Source organism: Sceloporus occidentalis, unplaced genomic scaffold (assembly GCF_023333645.1).
Source record: "Sceloporus occidentalis isolate IW3139 unplaced genomic scaffold, rSceOcc1.0.p SCAF_2, whole genome shotgun sequence".
NCBI classification, from domain to species: Eukaryota; Metazoa; Chordata; class Lepidosauria; order Squamata; family Phrynosomatidae; genus Sceloporus; species Sceloporus occidentalis.
Genome location: NW_028316982.1, coordinates 169578912 through 169604539, shown reverse-complemented (window position 1 = coordinate 169604539; position 25628 = coordinate 169578912). Strand labels below are relative to the sequence as shown.

Here is a 25628-nt window from a genome sequence, read left to right as displayed (position 1 = left end):
CTGATGACTTTCTGTGTGGCTATTCATTAGGGAACTGCATTCTCTTTTAGTTTAATTTCTCACATAGTTTGCAAAAATTAAGCTGTACTCAGTTCGGAATGCTGTTGAAATAACTCCTAATGCATTAAAAATTATTTGGGAATAGGCGGTGGCGTGCTAGTTGTTGATGTTCTTTTCAAAGAAGACAGAGCTGGTCCACTAGAGGACCACTTTGCCTCCAGAGTGCTGATGCACCAAATTGATGGAAAAACACAAACTTCATCCAAGCAGAAGCTGTCCTTCAGAGCAGCTAACCTCAAGGAGATTCAATTCAAGAAAGAACACATCTATCATACCACTTAGGGAGAAAATAATCTTGTCTCTGTTTCATTCTTATTCAGTGGCTAAAAAAACCCCCAAACCCTAGCATAACAAAACATTATTTGGTGTACTGTGCTAAGTTCACTTCCAGTTAGGTTTAAAAAACAAAACAAACTTTGCTGATTTCAAAGAGACTATGATACCACATTATTTCACAAACTCAAATATTCCTTGCTATAAGGCTCCTGAAATAATTTGATTGCAAGTAGACAACAGTAGTCTCTCAGATGTTGTTAAACTATAAGTCCTGTCATCCCTGAACAAGAAGTAGACTCCAAAAACATTTGGAGATTTATAGATTCCCTATCTCAGGGATTCCCACAGTGGGTGGTATGTCCCTCTGAGGGTGGTGGAAAGATCCGGGGGATGGCGAGCTGGAAAGTGGACAGCAGGGGGGGGTGTTGAGGGGAAAAGGGGCAGCAGGAGACTTCAGTCAAAGTATTGGGGCTCAAGAAAAAACAAGGGGAACTGTTTAGGCTGCTGTTCAGTTCATGAGACGGTGTCGCCTACTTTTTACCTGCCTACTTCATGAGACAGTGTCGCCTACTTTTTACCTGCCCACACATGCTCCCTCTCTTACTCACATCTTTCACTGGTAGTGGTGGGAAACTCTTGTGAGGCTTGGGCACAGGGCATCATTTTTGTGGCTTGGAGGAGCACCGTTTTGGGACATACTGAATATCTGGAGCAAGGATTTAGAACATGTGGTGGTGGGGGAGAAGTGGCAGGAAAATGGAGCTTCCAGATTTCGGATCCTGCTTAAGCTTTGTGAACATTGCAGGGCTTAGCTGGCAGGTTGGAGCTGCACTGTTCCCCCCCCCCCCCTCCAAAAAGGCAGAAGGAAGAGGTAGCAGAAGAAACAATATTTGTGTGTGTGTGGACACTTGAAGCTGTGTGGGGAATAAATGTTTCTGGGAAAAGAGAAGGGGCACTAGTGTCCTCAACCAAGAGGAAAGAGGGCAGTGGCCCAAAAATGTGTGGAGGACTAAAATCCAAATAAATATTCTTGCTATATTGTACGTATTTGGCATTCTAAAACCAAAATAGGGGCAGCACCTTGGAAAGCACATGTTTGACCTACTGTATGTTCTGGCGTATAAGACTACTTTTTAACCCAGGAAAATCTTCTCAAAAGTCGGGGGTCGTCTTATACGCCAGGTGTCATATTATGGGGCAGGTGCTGAAACTTCTGAGCTGGACTGGAGAATCTGCGGTCGCTGCATATAGTAGGGGGAGCTCAAAAACGGCCGCGGCCGCATCCCCGCCATATGCAGCGATCGTATGAAAGCAGCTACCACTCTGATAGTGTTGGAGACAGGGAGCACTGGGCAAGCAGGGAGAACTGACCAATCCAAGCAGGCTTTGTATACAACAAGGTTTCCTGCTAAGTACCTGCATGTCATAAGCATTTGAATTTAAATTACCATATTGAAATCAAATCTGATTTTTAAAATTTTTATTTGATGTGCATTGGAAGAGGGGTAGTTTTATACGGTGAGTACATCCCAAACTCTATATTTTAATTGGAAATGTTGGGGGTCGTCTTATATGCCCAGTCATCTTATACACCGGAAAATACGGTACATAATTGCTGAGAAAACCATGGGCAAGTTTGGTAGATGTAGGAACAACCTTCCACCTACATTTTAATACTTCTGTGGCACGTATCCTTGAAGTTCCAAGCCAGATACCTCCACGTCTTCATTTTTTTTTTTTTTTGAACAGATGATATCAGTTTAAAAAGGAATTCTCTGGAGAACCATTCTGAATCTTTTTCTTTGGAAGCAAATCCACTTGCTTGGATCTAATCTGCACTGCAGAAATAATGCTGTTTTGACACTGCTTTAACTGCCATGGTTCAATGTTATGCAATTCTAAGATTTATAGTTTTGTGAGATATTTAGCTTTCTGCACCAGAGAGTTCTGGTGCCACAATGAACTATAAACCTCAGGATTCCATAAGACTGAGCCATGACAGTTAAGACAATGTCAAAGAACATTCATTCTGCAGTACAGATTAGACTTTGGAAAACAAAGAGTTAAGAAAGTCTCACATACTTTTATGTTTCGCAACTGAAGTATTCAGCAAATATAATACACAAAGAATGGTGGCCTTTCTTGTAGCATTCAGATAAGTGTTTTGTTCCTGATCAACAAACAACTGATTCAGAAGAATGAATTCAGAAGATTATGAAACTATTAAAACCCTATTTCAACACCAACATGGATATGTCATTTCAAAGGTATGGTCCAGTAGCGCTAGCAAATATAAAAATTTTCACTGATTTTTCAAGCTTCAAATTGTTAATGTATGTGTAATCAAAGATTAGTGTCTTGTTGGGACATGCTTTATTACTAAATTACTTCTGTTAGTGTAACCTGGGCTAGTTCTATATGCAAGCTAGTTTGTCCTGATGGCAAATTTGGTAGAAATAGTTTAGAGAGCAACACCAGAAAATTGGCCCTCCATATCCACAGATTCATTATCCACAGATGATTCAACCATCCACAGTTTGAAAATAATAAGAATAATAAACCTTAAGGCAAACTTTGATTGTGCTATTTTATATCAGAGACATCATTCATGGGATTTCCCTGTGAATGATTTGTTGCTGTTTATTGCCTGTTTATCTCAGGAAAATGGCACTTTATTGTGATGTCATGAGAAAATGTTAATCGTGATTGAGTGATTTTCACAGGATAATCACTCTTTAAACCTCCGATTTTCCCTGAATAATAAAGTCCTATGTCCCAACCTCCAGCAGACCCTACCAAGACCTACCATATAGCAGTCATGGCCTTGAAACAACAGTACAACCTTTCACAGGTACCAGAGGTTACTCTGGCTATGTTGCCTTCCAGTTTTGTCCTGCTGCTTCTCTGTTTTTCTCTGTGTTGTCTCTTTTTGTCCTTTGTCTCTCTCAGGAAGCACTAAAATATTCAGTGGCTGCATCCCACCTTGGCAAAATGCTCCCTGGTCTTTCCCATGAGAATAGCTGCTACAGTGTAGTACGGGGACTGGTACAGTCTAGTCAGACCAAATCTACGAAAGCTTATGCTACAACTTTCACACAACTACCGGTAGTCTTAAAGATGCTATGAGATCCCTTTGCACACTGTGAAGATTCTTCTTTATCCAGGATTCTCCTCAACTGACTCTCCTGACATTTGGGGAAACCCCTTTTGCATCAAAAATTTGAATACTTACAAATATTTTGTCGATCCATAGTATCCAAATGCGGAATGTCTAATATGAAACTTATTCCCATTTTGACATCTGTGTAACACTGCTACAAAGGAGACCAGGATTGCCCTTATTGTAAGGAATGCCCCTTATTTGGGGACCAGAAAGCTTTCTCTTCTAAACAGAAGAGACAAAATGCCACTCCTCCCCCCCCAAAAAAAACACCTTGTATTTTGGGTCATGGGCCCTTCATAAAGACAGAAATGTGAGTTGTGAATGTGGACAATATGCTAATCTTATGTGGAAACATGTGGCTAATTTAATCAAAATAAATACTTCCATTGGCATTTAGGTAAAACACAAAGCCGTTAATCGCTACTTCCAGATTGTCAGCCATGAATGCCACAAACGTTATCCCTTATCACTATTTTGAAAATCTGTCAACATCAGGGGTAGCCATATTGGCCATGTAACCATGCAGCAAAGTAGAGTAACATCCAAAATCCACAAAACAGTGATACCTTTATAGGACCAACCAAAAATAATATGTTGCAAGCATGTTGAATGAATGTTTAAAGGGAATGGGTACTGTGCAATCCTGGGTGGGCATGCTGTTTTGTCATCAAATGTGCCCACATGCAATATACCAACATACAACACACCAGTGTTACTAAGGGGGAGCAGGAGGGAGTGTAGATTGCTTCAAAGTTAGGGAACCAGAAGAGAGTATTACATTTTGAAGGAACCATTTCAAAGAGTCTCCCCTCCTCTGTTTGGGTATGTCTCTGTGTCTGGGTAAGAGATAGAAAAAGAGGAGAACATGAAGTGATCCCTTGGAATTTCAGGCAATGCAGAGACAGGACAGATCAGATGGCCAAGAGGGAAACATCCAGGTAGCCAAAACCGACAGCCTTCACCACTACTGCCCCATAGATACATAGACTTTGATGCAAAGCATGGTTATACCTTTTTCTGCTTCCAACATCCATTATTTTCTCAACCTGACCAGAGATTGGAAGTAATGAGTTCAAGGAACTTGTTTACATGTAATGAATTACTCCTCTTTTCCTGTGGCACTAATAAAAGCATGATGGAACTACATTTAAAAACTAATATAATGGCCATGAATGTAATTATTTGGTGTGTACAAGTAATGTATTATATTTATTTTAAAATAATTTTAATGACCATTTTAGGCATTTTGACAGTTGTTTCCCCCCCCAAGTTTAATGCCACTGTTTCTTAAATAATCCATAGTGTGTAAAGGGTGAGTGAAGAGCATTATTTGTGATAGCAATGAAGAGGAAAGAAGAGGAAATTGGTAGCAAAATCCAATCGCACAGGTTGCTCTAAACCAATGGTTCTCAACCTTTGGTCCACAGATGTTTTGTACTTCAGCTCCCAGTATTCCTGAGCATTGGCTATACTGGCTGGAACATCTGGGAGATGAAGTCCAAAAGACCTGGAGGACAAAAGGTTTGGGAACCAGTGTATACTGTGCTTTAAGGAAGCTTTCCTCAACCTGGAACTTCTCAGATGTGTTGGGTCTATAAATCTCCCCATTCTCAGCCAGCAAGGGGATTGTGGGATTTGTATATATTGGGACAGTTCCAAATTGGCAAAAGGATTGAAATTCCTAGAAGAATATTTTGCGCATGGGCCATGCTAATCTTCTCTGTGTCGTTCCAATTTTAGTATATATGCTGCCAAAGCAAGAACACCAGAAGAACATTTTGGAAAGCAGCAACAACAAACACTTGTGGACCATGGGGTTAATCAAAATACAAGATGCCTGAAAATTATCTTTATGATTTCAGTTCTATATATATTGTAAAGATAATTTTCAAGCACCCTGTATTATGTGCAATCTTGTATGTCAGTCCTAGGGTTTCTAACAGTGCTGGTAATGGCTACCATAAAAGCAAATCAAAGTGTTGTTTTTTTTTAAAAAAAAAATCCCATCCAGTGTTAGCATAACTGGATGAGATTCCAAGTTCACTAAACAATTAAAAGACAATCTAACCCTTTTCTGCTAATATTCTGACCTCCAAATGTTACTCTACACCCAGAGACAATGATGGGAATGGTGGACCCCTGGCTGCGTATAGCCTGGGCACCTAACTTCCCTGGTCTCCACAAGAATGAAATATTCCCCCATCCCAGTTGGTCAAATTCTTTTGGCAAAACTATTTGCATTAATTAATAATACTGGTAGATCTCCAACCCAATTGGGTAAAGCTTTGATTATTCTAATTTTTAATAAAAGAGATATTAATGGTCCTAAGAATTATTTCCCAACCAGTCTTCTTTCTGTAGCTGGCAAATCATATCATAGCTTTTTGTGGAGTATATTATTGTTTTGGTTGAAATACATATTTTTCTATTGAACAAAGGGATTGTATGCCATGATCATTTGGCAGAAAAATAGATGTCAAATGACATTTTGATTTAGGATCAGCATTTGACCTAGCTTTCCATAAACTCTTCTGGAACATGGCCGCATAGACCGAAAACCCCACAAAAAACAAATTATGGACAACATTGCAAAAATATCACACAAACTATAGATTGCTATTCTTAATCAGGCATTTGCATCATTAACTTTGTTCTCTCTACACAAATTGGAAGACATGATTGTCTCTTAGTGCTATTACTGTTTGCACTGATAACCTTTCACTGATACCTTTCTATAGCCATGTGAGAAGATCACAATCATGAACTAACACAGAGATCCCATCCATTTATATTACTTTTTGTTTTAATAAAAGTTTGTCATGAATGCCAATGTTTTCAAGGTTCACTTCATTTTTAGTTTATTATATGCTAATATCTTTCAATGGTTTAACAATTGCTAGATAGGATCTGCTGGATTTTGAATGGGATATTCATTGGACTCTGTGTCTCAGAAATATCTTCGGTATCATTCAGTTTCCTTTCATAAACTTATGTGCTTTTAAACATTGTATCTGGTGTTCTAGAAGACATTCAAAGAATATTTGTTGATAAGTAGCCATATGAATTTAATCCACATATAATAATAAAACATAACTGAAGACTATCTGAACCATCTTCTTTTTCTTCTATCTTGTTGCCGTTGTTCCCAGGTTATGTTTACTGCCTCTGAGTTGGGAATATTTGATCTACTTCTGGAATCAGAAGAACCTTTGACCGCACCAACTATTGCTGAGCACTTGGGCACTAGCCTCAGGGGAATGGAAAGGTTGCTGGGAGCCTGTGTGAGCTTAAAGCTCCTGAAAATGGAGAGGAAAGACAACACAGGTAATCATATGGAGAAAGGGAAGCAAACAGAGTTATTTTAAATTTCTGGCTTAAATAGTGTTGACTTAAGTTTAAAGTCTTTAACCAGCATGGCTACTATCAAATTCTGTGTGCACTTTGCACATTTACCACTTGACTTTCTCTTGTTTTCTGGTCATGTTTTGTATGACTGTGTCCATACAAAAGTGTGTTTTATCTTAAAGTCAACCTTCAATATTATCCCCAAACTATCCAGTTATTCTGGATGAAAGACCCTAGCCATCTATATGTGATTTCTTGTTTTGGGGCGAATATGATTTTTGTGTTCAGATATTAGAAAAGTGAAAGAAACAAGACACAGTCACAGCTAATCCATGTAATGCTTTCCTATAAAACTACTGATTTGTAGAGTGCTTTCAATAACAGCTTGTCAAAATTCTGTTATTCTGCTAAGGGTTTAAGGCACTGTCTTTTCTCTCCTTTATTGTAAGGACTTTATGAAAACACAAACCTTGCGAACCTATGCCTTGCTAAAGCGAGCCCCAAGTCTCAGTACAACTATATGAAACTATATTCTGAAGCCTTCTATCCACTTTTCCAAGACTTGCCTGATGTTGTGAGGTGAGAAGAGAAAGAAGGTTACCATTAAAGGTAGAAAATTACTATTCCCCCATCCCCTGAACAGGCATATTACAGGGATGGAACTGGTAAACTTCATATTTCTGGTTTTGTTGTTGTTGAAGCCATCACCAAATGAAGAGGTCATCACCAAATCATTATTCTCCCTTGTTTTCTTGGTGGTTCTTTTGTCATTTCTTCACACCAAAGAAAACCTAATCTGAAGAGTTAGAACAATTAGCACATTGCAATGTATGGTATATTGATATGGACTTTGTTTTAGCTCTACTCTTACATCTTCAAAAGCAGTATGCATGCTTTTTGATGTACATCCTAAGCAAACACTACAGCTTAGCCTATGCTGCTTCTAATGGCTGTCACTTTATTATCCCAATTATGTTTATTAAATGATCTTTTAATCCATAGTGGAATATTTTTCTGGCTATCTATTTCTTTTAAAATAAAAATTAATACTTACTACAGTAATTGTGTTACTGAATGTAATAAATAATACTTGCTTTTCTCTGTATAATGAATCCCAGAAAGTTCCACCTAAGTTTCCCGTTACTTCTACATTGCTGACTAGTTCCTTCCTGTTGGTGAGAACTGGGTCCATAGTAGTCAATCCCATTGCTGTATGCTCTATTTTTGGGAAATGATATTATCAGCAAGGCAGGTGAGGAATCTGTGAATGCTACATTCATAACAGAGTTTGACTTCCAAATGATATCACAGTAGCTGATTATGGCCTGTGAGTCTAAATAGGAAAGTGGTAGCAAGCTTTAAAGAATTTTTAAACTTGCCAACAAAACATTAGGAAGAACTTCCTGATGGTAAGAGCTGTTTGACAGTGGAACATGCTGTCTTGGAGTGTTATAGATTCCTGGCCACCACAGAATCCTGGGCCTCCACATTCAAATCTGAGTCCAGTGCATACATAAACTGTGAACCTGTGTCTTCAGGCAGAGTGTAACCCTATCTAGTGTGTGTGTTGTGTGCTTTCAAGTTGTTTCCAACTTATGACAACCCTAAGGCAAACCTATCACAGGGTTTTCTTGGCAAGATTTTTTCAGAGAAGGATTGTCATTGCCTTCCCCTGCGGCTGAGAGCATATGACTTGCCCAAGGTCACCTAGTGGGTTTCATGGCTGAGAAGGGAATCAAACCCTGGCCTCCACAGTCTTGGTCCAACCCTGAAACCACTATGCCATGCTGGCTGTCTAACTCAGGCTGAATCCCTATTCCTTGATCTGCTATGTGACAGATTGGTTTCTTTTCTTGGTATGAAAGTTAAAAATAGGTTTTATTTGTTCAGTTCTAATAAGGAGTGAACAAAAGTCTTCAGGTCAGATTTCATAGGCCTAAACCCAGCTAATAGCCCTAACTAGAGAAGACTCATTGAATTGATGATGACTTGGCATGTAACTTTAGGATTTGTGTTTTGTAAGGATGAATTGTGAATGCACTTGCACATGCAGTATGCTGAGGGGAGGGGAGAGTGAGAAAGGGGCTCACATTGAATTTAGCAGTGATTATTGTTTAATTACAACTATCATTTTAGGAAAGGACAAAGACTTTGCAAGCCATCTAAAACTGTCTATGAGAGTTTATACAGGTAAAAGTAATATTTTTCTGTCTTTAACTTTCTAGAAAATACTTAAAAAATTGATGTTTCTCGTCATATTAAATATCCACTAGGCAATGTTGTGAAGCATAACCATGTTATGTACGAGTCATATTCACATTTTCTGTATTTTATCTGTCTAGTATTGAGGTTGTTTGTATTTTTGTCACAACCATTGTTTTATTCAAGGAAGGCTAAAATGTCACCTCCTCTGGCTGCATGTGGCACCAAATCCATTTTGTTCATCTCAATGGCCCGGGGTTCCTTGATGTTTCTTTGAATTTGTATTCTTTAAAAAATTGATATTGAGGTTTCTCAAAAAGAAAAATGTGTGACCATCAAGCATTTGGGCAGCCTACAAATTGGCCTGTGGCTCTGCGGTTGTTGCCCACTCATTCAGGTTTTACAACAAAGTATGCTAGCCAACCCAGATGTGACTCTTTTTTCTGTATGTGTGAAGTCTCAAAACAAAGCCAGAGCAAGGGCTGTCATGCACAAGTGCTGTGAAAGAAATTTTGCTTTACTTCCTTATTATTATACTATTGTTCAGCTGAATATAGAAGGACTGTTTTCCTTAATCACAAGTAGATGCTTCAGAGATGTTCTCATGATTCCCATGCTGCTTTAGTGCAATTTGCTGTAGTTCAGAGACTGGTGCGGGCTCAGATATACAGACATTCCCATTTGATCTGGCCCACTGAAATAACATGATAGATTAATCTATCTTTGGGATTCCCATATGTGCATTAGAGTCCCTGAGATGACAAACAAATAATTCTTGGACTGTAATACGATAAGAAAAAATACTAGTGAAAGAAAATTGGGATTATTATTATTATTTAAAAAATGGAGGGCTTGGTCATGAGAACAAGACTTCAGATATTATATTTTGTATGTCTCTGTATGGAATATACACATGGGTTGAATCCAATGTGGATTGCTGCATATTTATTGTCCCTGGAGACTTAGCCATAACTGCTGTTCTCTCTTCACAATTCCTGTAGCCACCAGATAGGAAAAACTATTGTCAGTGGTGTTTTCCATCTTAGATACATCCTAGTTGCACGGCAGTTGCAACTTCAGCTATAGGAGGGTGCATTCTGAGTTCTGATCCACTGAAAGGCTCATTAACCAAATTTATAGTCAAGATCAACTTAAGCAATGTGAAATTAGATTTTATTAAATAGAATGGTGATTAGTGGGAACAGATGATGTATTACTGCAGAGAAAAGCTTATCACTACATTCTATCTTCCGTGAGGACTTCTAGTCCAAAGTGATCAACCCTAAAGGCCTCTGGAAATACCCTGGTATGTGTGTACTCCCTGGAATGGAGAAAGGCAAGGTGGGGCAGCACTAGGAACTTCTGAATATTCTTTTGAGCATTCTGGAAACAAGGAGAATATTTAAACAAAATAGAGGCTTCTACCTTCTCCTTTGGCTTGGGGACAGAACAGCAGGAATTTCTATTAGAAATGATTAGATATTTAGTGAATTGTTCAGAGGCCTCAGTGCTATGCCATGATTAATGTATATGTACTAATAAAAACTGTTTGTCCATAGCAGCTTGTCATGGCTATGAACAGCAGTTCATAGCCACAACAGACTGCTATGGACTTGAACAGTTTATATTAGTACATATACATTACTCTCTTGTGTCCCACAGGATGTAACATGCTCTTGTGTGGCCACCACAAGAGCCATGCATCTCCAGGCTGGGAAACTTGGAACTATTCCTTTCACCCTCAGCAGAAGCATAAGAATTCCCAGTGATTGGGCAGCATATAAATAAATCCCATTATTATTATTATTATTATTATTATTAGCATCAAGTATGTAGCTCCCAGGACCCGAAATATAGATATAGATAGCAGGACCTAAGCCAAATTCTGGTCTAAGCCAACTTCTGTTTGTAGACATCTTACCTATTTATCTAGAAATATAATTTTGTATTCCTAGATCTGAAGAAAACCAGCAAATATTCAACAGTGCCATGGATGAAGTCTGGAGACTTCATGGTAGGGATGTGATGTCTGCATTTGATTTTTCTCGTTTTCCAGTTATTTATGATCTGGGAGGTAAGCACCACCGTTTATCAACTTGCTTTCTTTACTTAGATATGTTGTTATCAGTTTGGGAACTGGGCTGGTCGACTTCTGGGTTCCTTTGCTGCAGTGATTTTTTTCTTCTTAAAACAACTTTAATGTAGACTTTTAATAATAAACAGTAGAATTTTACTGCTCAAGACTGATCAGTTCTAACTTGGGATGATTTCTGTGTTCATACAGCAAGAGGTGTGCCCCTGAAAATTTTCACAGCTTGGAGAACTGGGATGAGTCTATTACAGTGGTACCCCGGGTTACGAAATTAATTCGTTCCGCCGCCGCTTTCGTAACCCGGAAACTTTCGCTAGCCGAATAGCCCATAGGCGCTAATAGCGAAAGCCGCGATTTCGTGTGAAATCGCGCCGAAAAGCACCAAAAATTTTTTTCGTAAGCCGAAAAAAAAAACGTAACCCGGAACAGTTTTTTTCTTTGGGATTTTTTCGTATCCCGGGAATTTCGTAAGGCGGTGCTTTCGTATCCCGGGGTACCACTGTATACTGGTTGTCATTTAACAGGATAAATAGTCAAATCTGATTTAAATCACTTAAATCAGTGGGGCAGAGGCAGAAGAACATTAGACAAATTCATTTTAGCTTAGGCCAGACTCAGGTCATTTCTTGAAAAGGCATAGTCTTAGGTCTCATTACCACTTCATTTGATAACTGTTATGAGAAATCTGTATTTAAGACAAGAGGCTACTGTTAGAACAGAATATGAAGAAACAGAATTGTTCCCAGTTGGCAAAGGGGTCAGGCAAGGCTGCACACTATCATTCTACTTGTTCAATTTGTACACAGAAAATATAATACAAAGAGCAGCGTTAGACTTAGAAGAAGGAGGAGTGAAGATAGGAAAAAGGAAAACCAACAATATGAGATATGCAGATAATGCCCTACCACTAGCAGAAAACATCACAGACTTGGAACAATTACTAAGAAAAGTCAAAGAAGAAAATTCAAAGAAAGGCTTAATGCTGAACATAAAGAAAACAAAAATAATGGCCATGGCAGGTCTACATAAGTTCAGCCTAGATAACGAAGAAATCAAGAGTTCCTGTGCTTTGGATCAAACATTGCTAAGAATGGTTACTGCAATCTAGAAATATTAAGAAGATTAGGAATGGGAAGGGAAGCCATGAAAGAACTGGACGAGATCTTAAAGTGTAAAGATATACAACTGAATTCTAAAGTTAGAATTGTGTAATCCATTGCATTCTCCATCACCATGTATGGATGTGGGAGCTGGACAGTGAAGAAAGCTGATAGGAGGAAAACTAACTCATTTGAGATGTGATGCTGGAGAAAGTGCTGAGGATACTATGGACAGCCCAATAGACAAACGAATAGGTTCTAGAACAGATCAAGTCTGAACTCTTCCTGGAAGCCCAGATGATGAAACTGAGGCTGTTGTACTTTGGCCACATCATGAGAAGTGATAACTCACTAGAAAAGACAATAATACTAGGGAATGTAGAAAGCAGCGGAAATGCCAGATGGATAACTCAATTAGGGAGATCACGGTCCTAAATTTATAGGACCTGCAAAGGGTCATCCAAAGGGTCATCATGAATTGTGGTTGACTCGAAGTGTCAGAAGAACTGAGATGCCATCTAAAATGACTTCAAGAATTGCCTTTAAAATACTTTAAAAAAAATAAATTACAGAAAAAATGAAAAAAGTAGGAAGGAAAAAAAAGAAAAATTAGCACAGTACATAACCAAACACAACCAAACACAAATCACAGAAGGCCTTTGACTGAATCAGTAACAAACGGCAAACACAGGTGTATCATGCAGTTAAACTATTTATAGCTGTTTATATGCACATATAATAAAGAAACTTATATAACACATTTGGTTATCAAAAAGTTACTGAAGTTCAGGAAAAAACCAACAGTATGATATAATATAAATAACTGTATTATATAATAAGACAGCCCTGCAATAGAAAACCTTTTTTCACGACTGGAGCTGTTTTTAATGTAATTTTGGGTGCTGAATTTGAAAACACAATCAAAATGTTGTACCCGACACAATTCTTTCACAAATTCAACATTTTTATCAACTCAGTTGATAAAAGCGTGGACGCTGATGTTCCAGTGTGATTTCTCTTAGTGCGTTTGAATGTGTTTCATATCAGCAAACGGTAGTATTTTACAAGTCTGTTAGAAGACCTTAACTATTTGTAGGATAATTCTTTACAGAATCATTTCATTCAGCCACATATTACAACATAGAAACATCAAAGCAACCAAATCTGAAGTCTTTGGGTTTAGAACACCAAATTCCTATAAATCCAGAATACATTTTTTTAAAAAAAGTTTTATGACCCTTAATTTTGTAGGCTTGTGTACTCTGTGACTCCAGTCCTGCAATATCAAATCTTTGGAGCAACTAAATTGGTAACAATCTAATTGTTTGCCACTCCAAATATATTGCATAACTACCTATTTGATGTGCTGCCTTGCCATTTTATACAGGACAAGAATGTTTTGGGAAGAAGTTTGGAATTCATAGATAATGACTGTAAAATTATTTCTCTGTATCTGTTTTTCCTTTAAGGAGGTAATGGTGCCTTAGCCAAGGAATATATTTCATTATATCCAAACTCTACAATAACAATATTTGACTTACCTGAAGTAGTGGAAAAGGCAAAGAAGCATTTTGTGTGTTCAGAAGACCGGATTATTTTCCAGGAAGGTAATCCCCCACCCCCGTTCATGGGATCCTAAAGAAAGAAATCATTTTATACCAAATCTGACCATTGGTTGATATATTGTTTTATTTTCTGCATCAAGGATGAGCAACTTTGTGAGGTCCAGAGTTTAGTTTTGCCTCCCCAGGGCCTTCTGTGAGCTGTGCTCCCCACACTCCCCAAATTGGTGACAAAAACACCCATATTTAAAGCAACCTATTTTACTTGCTTTGAATACTTCATAGCAGTAGACAATTCGCTTTGCTCAGCAAACCACTACAAATGTGAACCTTCTTTGTGTGCTGTTATGCAGTTAGCAAGGAGCTAGCAACAAAAGGAAAGAGGAAATGCTGAAAACATGAACTACACAAGATATTCAGGTTCATTAGAATGTTTAATTTTTTTTAAAAAAGAAACTAGCCTGTCTTTTTCTGCCTTATTCCATCCTGTCCAAGTAAAAGAAATCCCTGCTGCTGCTGCTGCTGCCAGAAGTAGAAATTATGTATACATGCAGGGATGTAGCTAGGATTTTAGGAAGGGGGGAGTCCAGACTAAGTGCCACCATTATAATGGGGCTTGGGTGCGGTGGCACAGCAGCACACACAATTCAGTTTTCTAATGGAAGGGGGGGTCCGGACCCCAAGACCCTCCCCCCTTGGCTACGTACCTGATACACGAGGAGTTGTAATAATGGAAAAAGGACTTATTTTGCCAAGATGGCTGCTACATAGAGGGGCACCTGGCACATCTGGACTGCCTGAGCTGGTGTGATTTTCTAAAAAGGGTTTAGCAGTGGAAAAGATGTTTTGCTTGCCTGAGGCTAGGTAACGTATGAGAGTGAAAGCAATTGTTTGAGGATAGGGAGATGGGGAGAAAGAATGACTGGGCTGCTTATCACACCACAGTGCTATGGAAACATAGTGCCACAGAAACACCACAACTGAACATGCCCTGACACATGGCATTGTTGGTGTCCTGCTGCCATCTCATTGTAGTGCTACTATAGATGTGCATTTTTGCATGCTGGAAATGACAGAACTCTGATCCCACTTCCTTCTGTGAGAAGTCCATTACTGGGTGGGGTGTGGGAGAATTAGGAAAAAAAATTGTAGAGGGAGCATGGTTACTTTCTTTTCCTGTTCAACCTCTCATGAGAAAAGGTCTTGCCCAGTGCCAGGCATTAGCATGATGTCTTTCTGCTGTAACGCCATGGAGGGGGGAAAAACCAGTTGTGAAGCTGGGGGCAGGATAGGGGAGGAGGCTATGATGCAAGTAAATTTTGAGGGCAGCAAGACAACCATGGGTAAGAAGGACCACTTGAAAACAAGGCATATTGTATAATTAGTTATTATAGTAGAAATAATTTTCCTTCTTGTTAGGCCATATACTTAATTAAAGGGAACCTTTTCACTTATTTTATTACAGGGAATTTCTTCAAGGATCCAGTTCCTGAAGCAGACCTGTATATTTTGTCTAGGATCCTATGTGACTGGGATGATGAAAAGTGTGTGCAATTGCTAACCAAACTGCATAAAACCTGCAAACCTGGTATGTTAGTTTATAGAGCAGCAGTGTCCAAAAGTACAATTTGAAAACTATGAAACTATGATGGGCCACTCAGTAAGCTACTGCTCGCTATATACACTGTCACATCATTGCATTTAATTTATTCTCTAATGCTGGTCTTAAGTTCCTCCTTCCCAAGCTTTGGAAGTTGGAGACATTCTCAGGGGTATAGAAAAGGTACTCCATGCAATTTCTTAGGCTGCATCTACACTGTAAAATAATGCAGTTTAACACAACTTTAACTGGCTCCACCCTACAGAATCCTAGGGTTTGTAGTTTTGTGAGACATCAGCACTGTTTGGCAGAGAAGGCTAAAGACCTCATACATCTACAAATCCCGGGATCCCAGAGAATGGGGCTACAACACTTAAAGTGATGTCAAACTGCATTATTTCTACAGTGTAGATGCACCCTTAAAGGCATTATCATTCATATAAATATGAATGATAGAAAATGAATGGCAACCTGGCAAAATTTAAACAGAAGGGAGAAGAATATATAAAAGTGGGAAGCTATTTTTCTTGGCCAGTTGAAGATTCTGTCCTTATTCACAGGAACAGAGAAATAGGGCTGGAGCAGATGGGCAGTTAAAAGTGGCTCAATCCTGCTTTTTCCCAAAGTGGGTCAAACCCCAGCTGTCTGCAGAGCCCACTCCCAGGGTGAGCTGAATCTGCATGTCCTGAGCACATGTTGCAGAATCAAGCCATGCTTCTGGGTAATTTTTGTTGTTGTTGCCTCCCCACCTTACATGCACTACTATTGCACAAACAAACCTCTGGCACTCCCCAGGACCTCCCATGTCCACCCAGATACCATCCCGTTGGATAGCCACCCCTTAGATTGACCACACAGTTGCACCTGTGATGCTGCGCCTGTACAGGGCATTGGTGCACTATGATACATTGACAAAGCACAATCATGGAGTCCCCCCCCCCCATATGCCTCCTTTACCTCATGCCCCCCAGTCAGACTGTCTGCTTTGTGTATGTTGTCATTACATCCATTGAAGTTGTCACACTTTCATTGATTTGCTTTGCTGAATCCTCACATTCACATTGGGGTGTTTATATGCAGCAGTGAATGTGTGCATCTTCTGGGCTAAACCAAACTATCCCAGGTTCTGTTTGTTCCTGTTTTTAGCCCCAAAGCATGGCTTTGGTCTGGTTTCCACACGCATTGGAGACATGTGCCATCTAAGCGTCCCGCATTCAAAACAGTTGGAAACCTCTTTATTTGGACCATCAGCTCCACCCCATAGTTGAAAAAAGTGTTCCTACCAGGATTATTCTGAGAAAGAGGTAGCTATATTTCAGCAGCTCCTTGTTCTTTTAAGACTAGTCCAAACTGCTTTTCCTTTAATTTGGGCATCTGATCCAAGGTTACCTTGAGAAATTAAATTGCATTTTTCAAAATGCCTTTACATTCATTCATTCTTTCATTTTAGAGTATTTATATCCACTCTTCAGCCACAAGTCTCTCAGTCCTGCTTACAAATTGTTAATTTGACAGTTCCCTGCCATCAGGTTTATAATCTAAAAGAGACAGGCTGCACAAGGAAATGGGAACAGTAGCGAGGGAGTGGATAAAGTCCATCAGATACTACTGCTTCCAGGGAAGTGGTAGTTGGGATGAAGGGAGAGTCTTCTTTTTGCTTCTGGGCTTAGGCATGATGGAGCTGTGCCTGCCTCTTTTTTTCTCCCTCCAAGATCAGTTGAATTTAGTTGTGTGTAGTCACTCACTGCAATTAATCTGACACGTCAGACTGAAGTATACATGACTACTTTTCTAAATTAATCTCTATTGCAAAATGTTATAATACTGTATCACCTATAAATATTCCATATCACTGTCATCATGAACTGCATAATTAATGGGGCCACAATTAAGAAATTTCAATAGGAGTCCTAATTAGTAAGGCTGTTGTACCTTGTCCTCTGAGGCGCAGGTCTGCTCCCCAAACATATAGCAAATTTTCCTTACTTTCAGAAACAATTTGCCATGCAACATCTTAACTTACACAACAATATACACCAAAACTGAGGGGAAAATCATAGGGGAGTGAAGTGGATCCCCCACTACTTAAACCTGGGCCAACTTACTCCACCATGGGGTAGAAGTGAGGTGAGGTGAGATGTCTTGTGTCTTTCATGGGTATTTAAGCCTGGCTCATTTGACCAATTTTAATTCCACCCTCAAACTGAGAGTGAGGGGAATCAATAGCACCAATAGAAAAGCAAGTTCCTTTCCACCCCTGCTCCCTGAAGCAGCATATTATGGCTTACTAATGAAATAGTACTGAAGGTAAATTTATACCAAAATAACTTCATATAGGTGTAAACAGACCTTCTGGATGGGTATCTCCTACCTTATTTCAACAGCCATCTGAGAGGGTGAGGTTTGCTCCATTACATCCTTGGATTACGATCTCATTTAGTGTCCTTGTACCCCCGACTGAATTTAACGTATAGACTGCAATTTTCCAATAACAAATTTTCCAATAACAATTAGCCTGTTTTCTAACTCAGTGATATTTACTTTGAAATAGGTGGTGGCGTATTACTAGTTCAGATGGTTCTGGATGAAGATAGATGTGGGCCCCTGCAAGTCCATCTTTTGTCCATAATGATGCTGCTCCTCACTGATGGGAAGGAACGGACCCTATCTGAATGTAGTGCTCTCTTCAGTAAATCTGGTTTCAAGGAGGTTGAATTCAAGAAAGGAAGCCGCTATGATGTAGTATTTGGAAGAAAATGACATTGCTCTCATTTTATTATTGCCTACTCACTGAAGCAGCATTGAACAATAAACCTTTTTGTTCTGTTCAAACCATCTATTCTGCTCATTGGTATAAACACACCAGATTATTTTATAAGAGAGAACTAGATGAACAGCATGGTGTTTTCATTTTCATTTTGCATGGATCAATTCCCCTTGCAGAAAGGTTTTATATATGTGCACCTTTATGAGAATTTTGCTGGGTCTTTTTATTCACCTAAACGTGTGTGTGTGTGTGTGTGTGTGTGTATGGGGGGAGCATATGGCAAAATAACAGATGAATTAAGATAATGTAGGGATGGTTTTTCTCTAACTGTCTGTTAGGTCCTGAAGCTCTTTCAAGACAAAGGAGTCCCCATTCATACTGGTCTAAAAGACCTGGAAGGAACTGGGCTGATCCGGATGCCCCTCCCCCGAATCGCTCCGTTAGCAAGTGCCCACTACAAATTTGAAATCGAATGCATTTTGACCTGCAAATTAGAAATCGAATGCATTCTGTGTCTGCTGGCGAGGTGGCTGCTGCCAATCAAGCTATCGTCATGGTGACGTTTGCAGGGCATCGGGGAAAGTGTCCTCCCTTTTTAAAGAGCCAGGCACAGGGGTTTCAGCGGCTGAAGCAGGGAGAGAGATGCCTCTCTCTCTCTCTCTTTTTTTATAAACCTGTGGGCTTTGGGGTCAGATCTGCCCCTGTCCCAGGCAAAGGATGGGATTGCCATGCATTTTTTTTATGCTTTTAAAAGCAACATTAGCTTTCCCTTTGCTTCCCTTGCTGTATCTGCTCAAGAAGACAAACCATGCGCATATTTGCTCCAAAAAAATTGTTAAAAATGTAACATTGATTGTTTGCAACATTTGTAGCTTCCCCCTCTGCAGAAGGCAAGGAGATCCAAGGATATAAAGTGCAAGCCCAGCTCCATCTGCCTCTGGAATACAAACATAATGTATTCAATGCACATATTTGCTCAAAAAAAATTGTTTGAATTTGAAAAGGGGGGGGGGGGTTTGCCTGACATGAGCTCCGTTTGTGACCTGAATTTTTTCCTCCTGCAAGGGAAGGAATGCCCAGCGACAGAGGGCTTTGGGCAGGGGATGCAGGGAAAAGAGGCTCCTAAAGAATGCCTTCCCTTGCTCTCTTCTTCCCAGGGCTCTTTCCTCCTCCCCCTCCCCTCCGATGAGGGGAGGAAATGCCTTGCCCTTTGCCCACCCTCTGACCTAAATCCCTCCCTCAATTTGCCTCGATCGTGATCGAGGCCAAGTTCTCATTCCCAGGACCCGGGGTTTTCCAAAAGAAACGGTATTTGCGCCGATTTCAAAAACACAGCGCTAGGGGCCATTTACCATGGAACGGGTGTGCAAGCCTCGGATTCGCTTGTGTGAGATTCGGGGTGAGTATGAACTTCACATGATTGAATCGGTTTCAGAACCGATTTTTTTTGTAATGTGAATGGGCCCCTAGTATCATCCAACTACTCCTTTCTCACAAGAAGCTGCAAATGGAATTGTAATGAGCTTCACATCTTCAAATACCTCACATCTCTGCTGTGTCCTTTATTAAGGGCGAGTCTACATCTAAGTGTATTATGTGAATTGTGCATTTTTACACATTCACATTGACAATTGTACTCAATTTCCTGCACAAATTCACATCTATCCACCTGCTTCTGCCAAAAATATGCATCCATCAAAATGTATGTGAAGCAGATGACCACAAGTGGGTTAATGTCCATTTCTCCAAACTTCACTGGATACTCTGGTAAAACCTGCAAAGCCTGTTTCAACAGAATTTAAGGAATCCTCCCCGCTCAAGCCCAAACTCTTGTGAATCTTGTGTGACTGGATCACATTCTATTTGACTGGAATGAGGAGTATTTTAAATGTGTAGACTAGCCCTAAGTTCTATTCACACTAGTAGAATGGAACATGGATGGGAAAGTCACACTTTTTGGCCTGAGATGATGGCAATAGTAAATGCCTTCTGAAAAATCTTGCCAAGAAAATCCCACTATAGGTTCACCTTAGGGTCTCCATAAATCGGAAGTGACTTGAAGGCACACAACAATACCAACATGGAAAAGGATGTGTCCTGTTCCCCCTCCCTTTCCTTTAATGCATGTGTAGGCTCTCCAGGAAAGTCCTGTTTTAAAAGAAAGAAAGAAAGAAAGAAAGAAAGAAAGAAAGAAAGAAAGAATATACTATCCAGCAAGCTGGTACCCATCTACCCTCTATGCCTCCTCTTTTTCTTCATTTTGGTCAGTGCTTGGAACTCAGTGGGTGGTAGCTGGTGACTTTTGGGTCTTTAAGGGAATTAATCTGCTCCAGATTTTAGTTTTGAACTTTAAAGGACAGATCCAAAGGGCTACACCCTAAACTGCCAATACATTCAGCATCTTGAAATAAAAGAATTTCCCCTTCAACCACCTTTTCAAAAACAAATGTAGGGCTTGCTACTGATGTTGCTCAGGCACTTCTCTTCCCAGCAGAAACCAAGGAGACATGGTAAAGAAATAAATAACCCCTCAAAAAACAGGAAATTGTATGACAGTTCCTCACTCCCAAAGCATGTCAAAAGTGCTGTGCTTTCATCCCTTTTTTGTTGAAACAATAAAATTGAAAAGCTAAAAATAATATAAATAATCTGTATCTATTTCTGTTGAAAAGTAACAAACTGTGTATAACAAAAGTATTCAAAATGCATAAGAGAAAAAATACATAATGAACAAGAACAACAGTGACAAGCAAAAAAAATTACAAAATAGCAAACATACCAAATAATGAAAATTACACAGAAGCAGGGCAAGACAAAATACAGCGCAAAAGAAAAAGGCTAAGAGAGAGTGAGTCTCAAAAGAAAGCTAGCCTTAAAATGGCTCAGTAGCTAATTGAGATAATACATATAGCGGAAGGCGATTTCCATCTCAACAGCTTACCATTAAACCTATAATGACCAAAGTTCTAGTTCTTGTTCATCTTTCAACACCTTTAACCCTCATAGCAACTTCAAAATGATATTTTTGTTTAATCATCATTAAAGGAAGCTATGGAACAAAATCAGCCACCAACCTACCAACATAGTACAGTGGACCCTTGTTATACGCTGGGGATTGGTTCCAAGATCCCCCATGGATAACAAAATCCACGTATGCTCAAGTCCCATTAAATATAATGACATAGCAAAATGGTGTCCTTTATAAAAAAAATAGAAAATCAAGGTTTGATATTTGAAATTTATGCTTTTTTTGAATAATTTCAAACCGTGGATGCTTGAATCCATGTATAAAAAAATCTGTGTATAAGAAGGGCTGACTGTACAACAATGACAGCAAAAAAGGTGATATCTTTTGGCATTTTTAGCCTTATGCATTAGAGTGAAATAATCATTCTTACTGTTGTAAATCACAGTCCTTTTATTGTTTCCTATTTTCTATCTTGGCACACTGTATCAAGTGTATTGTGTGTATATGCCTGCAAATTGTCAGTCAATTTATGGCAACCCCATTAGTTTCATGGGATTTTTTAAAGGCGAGGAATACTGGGGTTTTGGCAGTTCCTTCCTCCGAAATATAGCCCATAGCACCTGGCATATGTTATTGGTCTCCCATCCAAGTATTAACCAGGGCTGGCCCTGCTTAGCAAAATCAGATGGGCTCTTGTGCATTTAGGGTTTTGAGGCCCCTATGAAATGTTTGCCTTTAAGTAGTTTCCAACTTATGGCGATCTTAAGATAAAACTATCATGGAGTTTTCTTGGCAAATTTTGTTCAGAGGTTTGCCATTGCCTTCCCCTGAGGCAGACAGCATGTATTATATTCTAATAAAAATAAATAAAAAGCCACTGAATCCCATTCTGGAAGGGTGCTGTTTAATTCCGCAGAGAGAATGTTGTTCTGTTGGGGTAGTTTTTGAACTAATTTATGGGCCTTTTTTTGCTTTTAGTATGCAATAAATAATTGAGCGACAGGGGTTAAGAGGCCATGTTAATCAATAATCATTGGAGAAATTCATGTTAATCAAAAACTTTCTTTATTATCTTTTCTTACAACGGTACAAAACTCTTTTTTTCCAACATGGAGCAATCCATGTTAATTAATAATCGTTCTTGATTCTCTTTTCAAACAGAGTGTATTTCTTACAACAAAGCCAGAAATAGGAAAAGATGAGGACAGCATCTGAGCAGAATGAAAACAGTGGGAATTAAAAATACAGCAATATCCAAAAATCACAAAAGAGTGATACCTTTATTGGCTAACCAAAATGCAAAAAAATAAATAAAATGTATGCAAGTGTCAAAAGCCCCTCTGGCTCCTTCATCAGGCAAAAGATATTAAAAATCATAACAAAGAAGTAAAGTGATTATAGAGTCACCGGCCTACATTTTGTATTAGATATCTCTGTTGTAGTTTTGAAGTTCTGGAGGGATTTTATTGCAGGCAGAGTCCACTTCCCCCTTTGGCCGTGCAGGGACCAGGGACAAAGGTCAATAAAAGATGGTTAATAACATTTCAACTCCATTAGCAACAGAAAAGTAACTTCCCTTGAGATCCAGGCTGCCATGTCCATTGTGAAGCTAATTGCTCCTTTCTTAGGCAGGGAACACTGCATTTCTCAAGAAGCCCCTGTACTATTACATCTGGAAAGGTATTATGTGCTGTACAGGTAAAACTTCCCAACTGTAGGCCAAATAATTTGTTTTTATGTTTGTTGACAGTTAAAACCTCAAAGAAATAATAATTAATAATAACCATTTGTTTTATTTATATACCGCTATTGCAAAGATCATAGCGGTTAACAGCAAGTAAGCTAATTTGCCCCCAAGAGTCTGGGTACTCATTTTAGCGACCTTGGAAGGATGCAAGCCTGAGTTGAGCTTGGGCCCTTTTGCTGGTCTTGAACTCGCAACCTTGTGGTTTTGAGTGAATGGCTGCAGTACAGGCATTTAACCACTGCTCCACCAGGGCTCCTTTCATTGCTTTCTCTTGGGAATTTAAGTTAATCCTCAAAAAACAAATTATATTTAAAATTCAAAAAATATCATTCATGTTTTTAACTGTTTTGTCATTTTAGCTCATATCTGTTCTCTCTCTCTATAGCATCTACTCTCTCAGAGAGAAGGTGAGATTAAAAATATTTTTTTCATAACTAAGGCAGGGTCTGCACAGGCCAGAATGCTCCAAGAGTGTTCTGGCCCCGAAGTTGTACCTTGGGCACTCAGTTGTGATGCCAGCAGTTGTTCACATGCATGTCCTACTTTGCCACCTGGTATTGCTGCCACTGGTGTGAATTGCTTGCTCTGAAGTCAGACCCAGGGGTCCAGCGTCAATCACATGGCTGGGTCCCTAGCTATGACCTCAGAGTGACTTGCACCAGCAGTGGCAGTGCTGGGTGGCACAGTGGAACATTTTGTAAATAGCCACCTGGCAATGGAGGGCTGCTGATTTTTCCAGAAGATGCAGAGCAAAAGGTGATTTATTTAAAACTGTTGTATGGGTGGTATATTTCAGGTTTGTTATTGAAGTGGCCAGACATCATCCAAACAGTTTGTACCTGAAGCAGTGACTGAGTCCTGGGTCATCCGGACGGATTGCCAACAGGATGGGGAAGGGGAGCATTTTATTTGGCTTGTGCAAACAAGGCCTAAATTTGACAAGAACATAATCTATTTCCACAGACATTATTATAAGCATGCTGCTTCTTTGGCATGATTGCAATACGTTCTTAACTGCTGCACTTGACTGACCATCTTGTTCAGGACAAATTCCAACCCCATTAGAGTAAGGTTCAGAATCTATTTTACTTTTTATGCTGGCCTTGGGCCATAATAAATAAATCTAATCTAATCTATTTTACCTTTAAACACCATGAGGCTATAAAAGGAAGGGTGGAAACTGACAGAACAAATCCTGCTGTTTTTTCCCCTGTCAGATCCTCAGGTAAGCATTGTTATGCCCTTCTACTATGTCCAAATATTTTTTCCATTTTTTTTATAATTTGGAGAAATTTGCAGCTTGTTCAATGCATCCCATTTCTGTTGTCCCATTTCTTTCCTCTGGGAAACTTGTTAGCTGCTCATTGTCAGTCTTAGAGCCACATCACATCCGTATGCCCTTGAAGCACATCTTTTCTATTTTCAGCAGGGACAATTGTAAATGCCTGCTTTTTGTCCTGCTGGAAAAATCAATTTGGTAAAAGCCATGCTTTTACAACCTTCTTCTGGAGGGAGAATGGAAGTACTATGATGACATGTGGGGAGGTACCATCTTGCTGGTTCATGTTTCTCTTTTGTAATGCTCTTTGATTATACTTGCTCTATACATTTATAGGTGTTTGATCTCACTTCAACTGTTGTGGTTCACTCTTATGAAATCTTGTAGTTTGATGAGAGGCTTGCGGTTCCCTTCTAGACATCTCCAATGTTGTAGCTCAGAAAGTGGACTAGAGCTTTCTAGCAAAAAATTTCAAGTACTTCACCAAAGAAAAAGTGCCAGGATTTCATGGGGTGGAACCATGGAAATTAAAATGTGATCAAACTGCAATACCTATATATTACAAATTACTTATTGTCTCACCTATGCCTATCCCATATTCCCAGTTTAAGTATTCCAAATAATCTAATATTTTTCACATTTCATTCCTTTTTGAAAAGAGAACTATTCGCACAGCTTTCTGGCTATTTTGTAAGTAAGAGTCACAGGCTTGGTAATAAACAATTAAAAATTTATATGCTTTTCTCCTCCATTTAAAGTATTCAGCAAATATAGCATAAGAGTGGTCTTCTGGCACAGAGGAGAGTGACATCAAAGACATCAGATTCATTTGACAAAAGGTCCAGTAAAGAAGAATGGATTCTACAGAAAAACAGTTATTTCAGAACCTGAATGGATTTTTCTTCTCAAAAGTAAGTGCCAGAGGTAATGCCTATAAATATTGACTTCCAGAGTTCACCCATAAATGGGTGTGCAGAGTCAAATATACATGTTTTTTCCTGGATACTCTTTTTTCAGTAGGATGAAAAACAAATGTTGCAAGGGTTACGATCCACTTTGTCCATACGTCACTACAATGTTCCTTCTCTTTCCCTCTCCTCTTCTTCTTCCCTCTTCTTCTTTTTCTTTCTCACTTGTTTTTCTCCTCACGTGTTTGTTTGACCTTCACCTCTTCTCAGTTAACTTGCTCACCTTACCAAGTGGCAGGAACTCTTGTTTTTCTCTTTTAGCGGTTTGAAGACTTGGTGCCCCTGCAAATAAAAGTAGAACTCAATTTTTTTTAGGAGAAATAAATATTTGGGGCCTGCTTGCAGTTTTGTCTTTGCTAGTTGGGGAAGGTTTAGCAATCTGCCACTTAGTGACTGAAGATGGTGATACAGGTTACAGATGGATTTTAATTAACTAATGAATTGGTGTATTTTAAAAATGAAATAACCTCATGGTTCCCTTGGTATGCACTGTTTCTAG

At 39.3% G+C, this 25628-nt stretch overlaps 1 protein-coding gene and 1 pseudogene across 2 annotated transcripts; one reads left to right on the top strand and one right to left on the bottom strand.

Moving 5' to 3' along the window:
* The first annotated feature begins 2534 nt into the window (after nt 1-2534).
* On the top strand, nt 2535-18160 carry LOC149319291 (acetylserotonin O-methyltransferase-like). Of its 2 annotated transcripts, XM_089508027.1 has the most exons (9): nt 2535-2603; nt 6649-6823; nt 7294-7423; nt 7499-7532; nt 9003-9034; nt 11002-11120; nt 13708-13845; nt 15266-15388; nt 17952-18160. In XM_089508027.1, the coding sequence occupies exons 1-9, from the start codon at nt 2535-2537 to the stop codon at nt 18158-18160; spliced, it is 1029 nt and encodes a 342-aa protein (XP_089364153.1). The 2 variants fall into 2 exon arrangements, with proteins under 2 accessions (XP_089364153.1, XP_089364152.1); XM_089508026.1 differs by lacking the exon at nt 7499-7532 and having other exon boundaries at nt 8981-9034.
* On the bottom strand, nt 5165-5259 carry LOC149319292 (U6 spliceosomal RNA; annotated as a pseudogene).
* Nucleotides 18161-25628: the final 7468 nt, after the last annotated feature.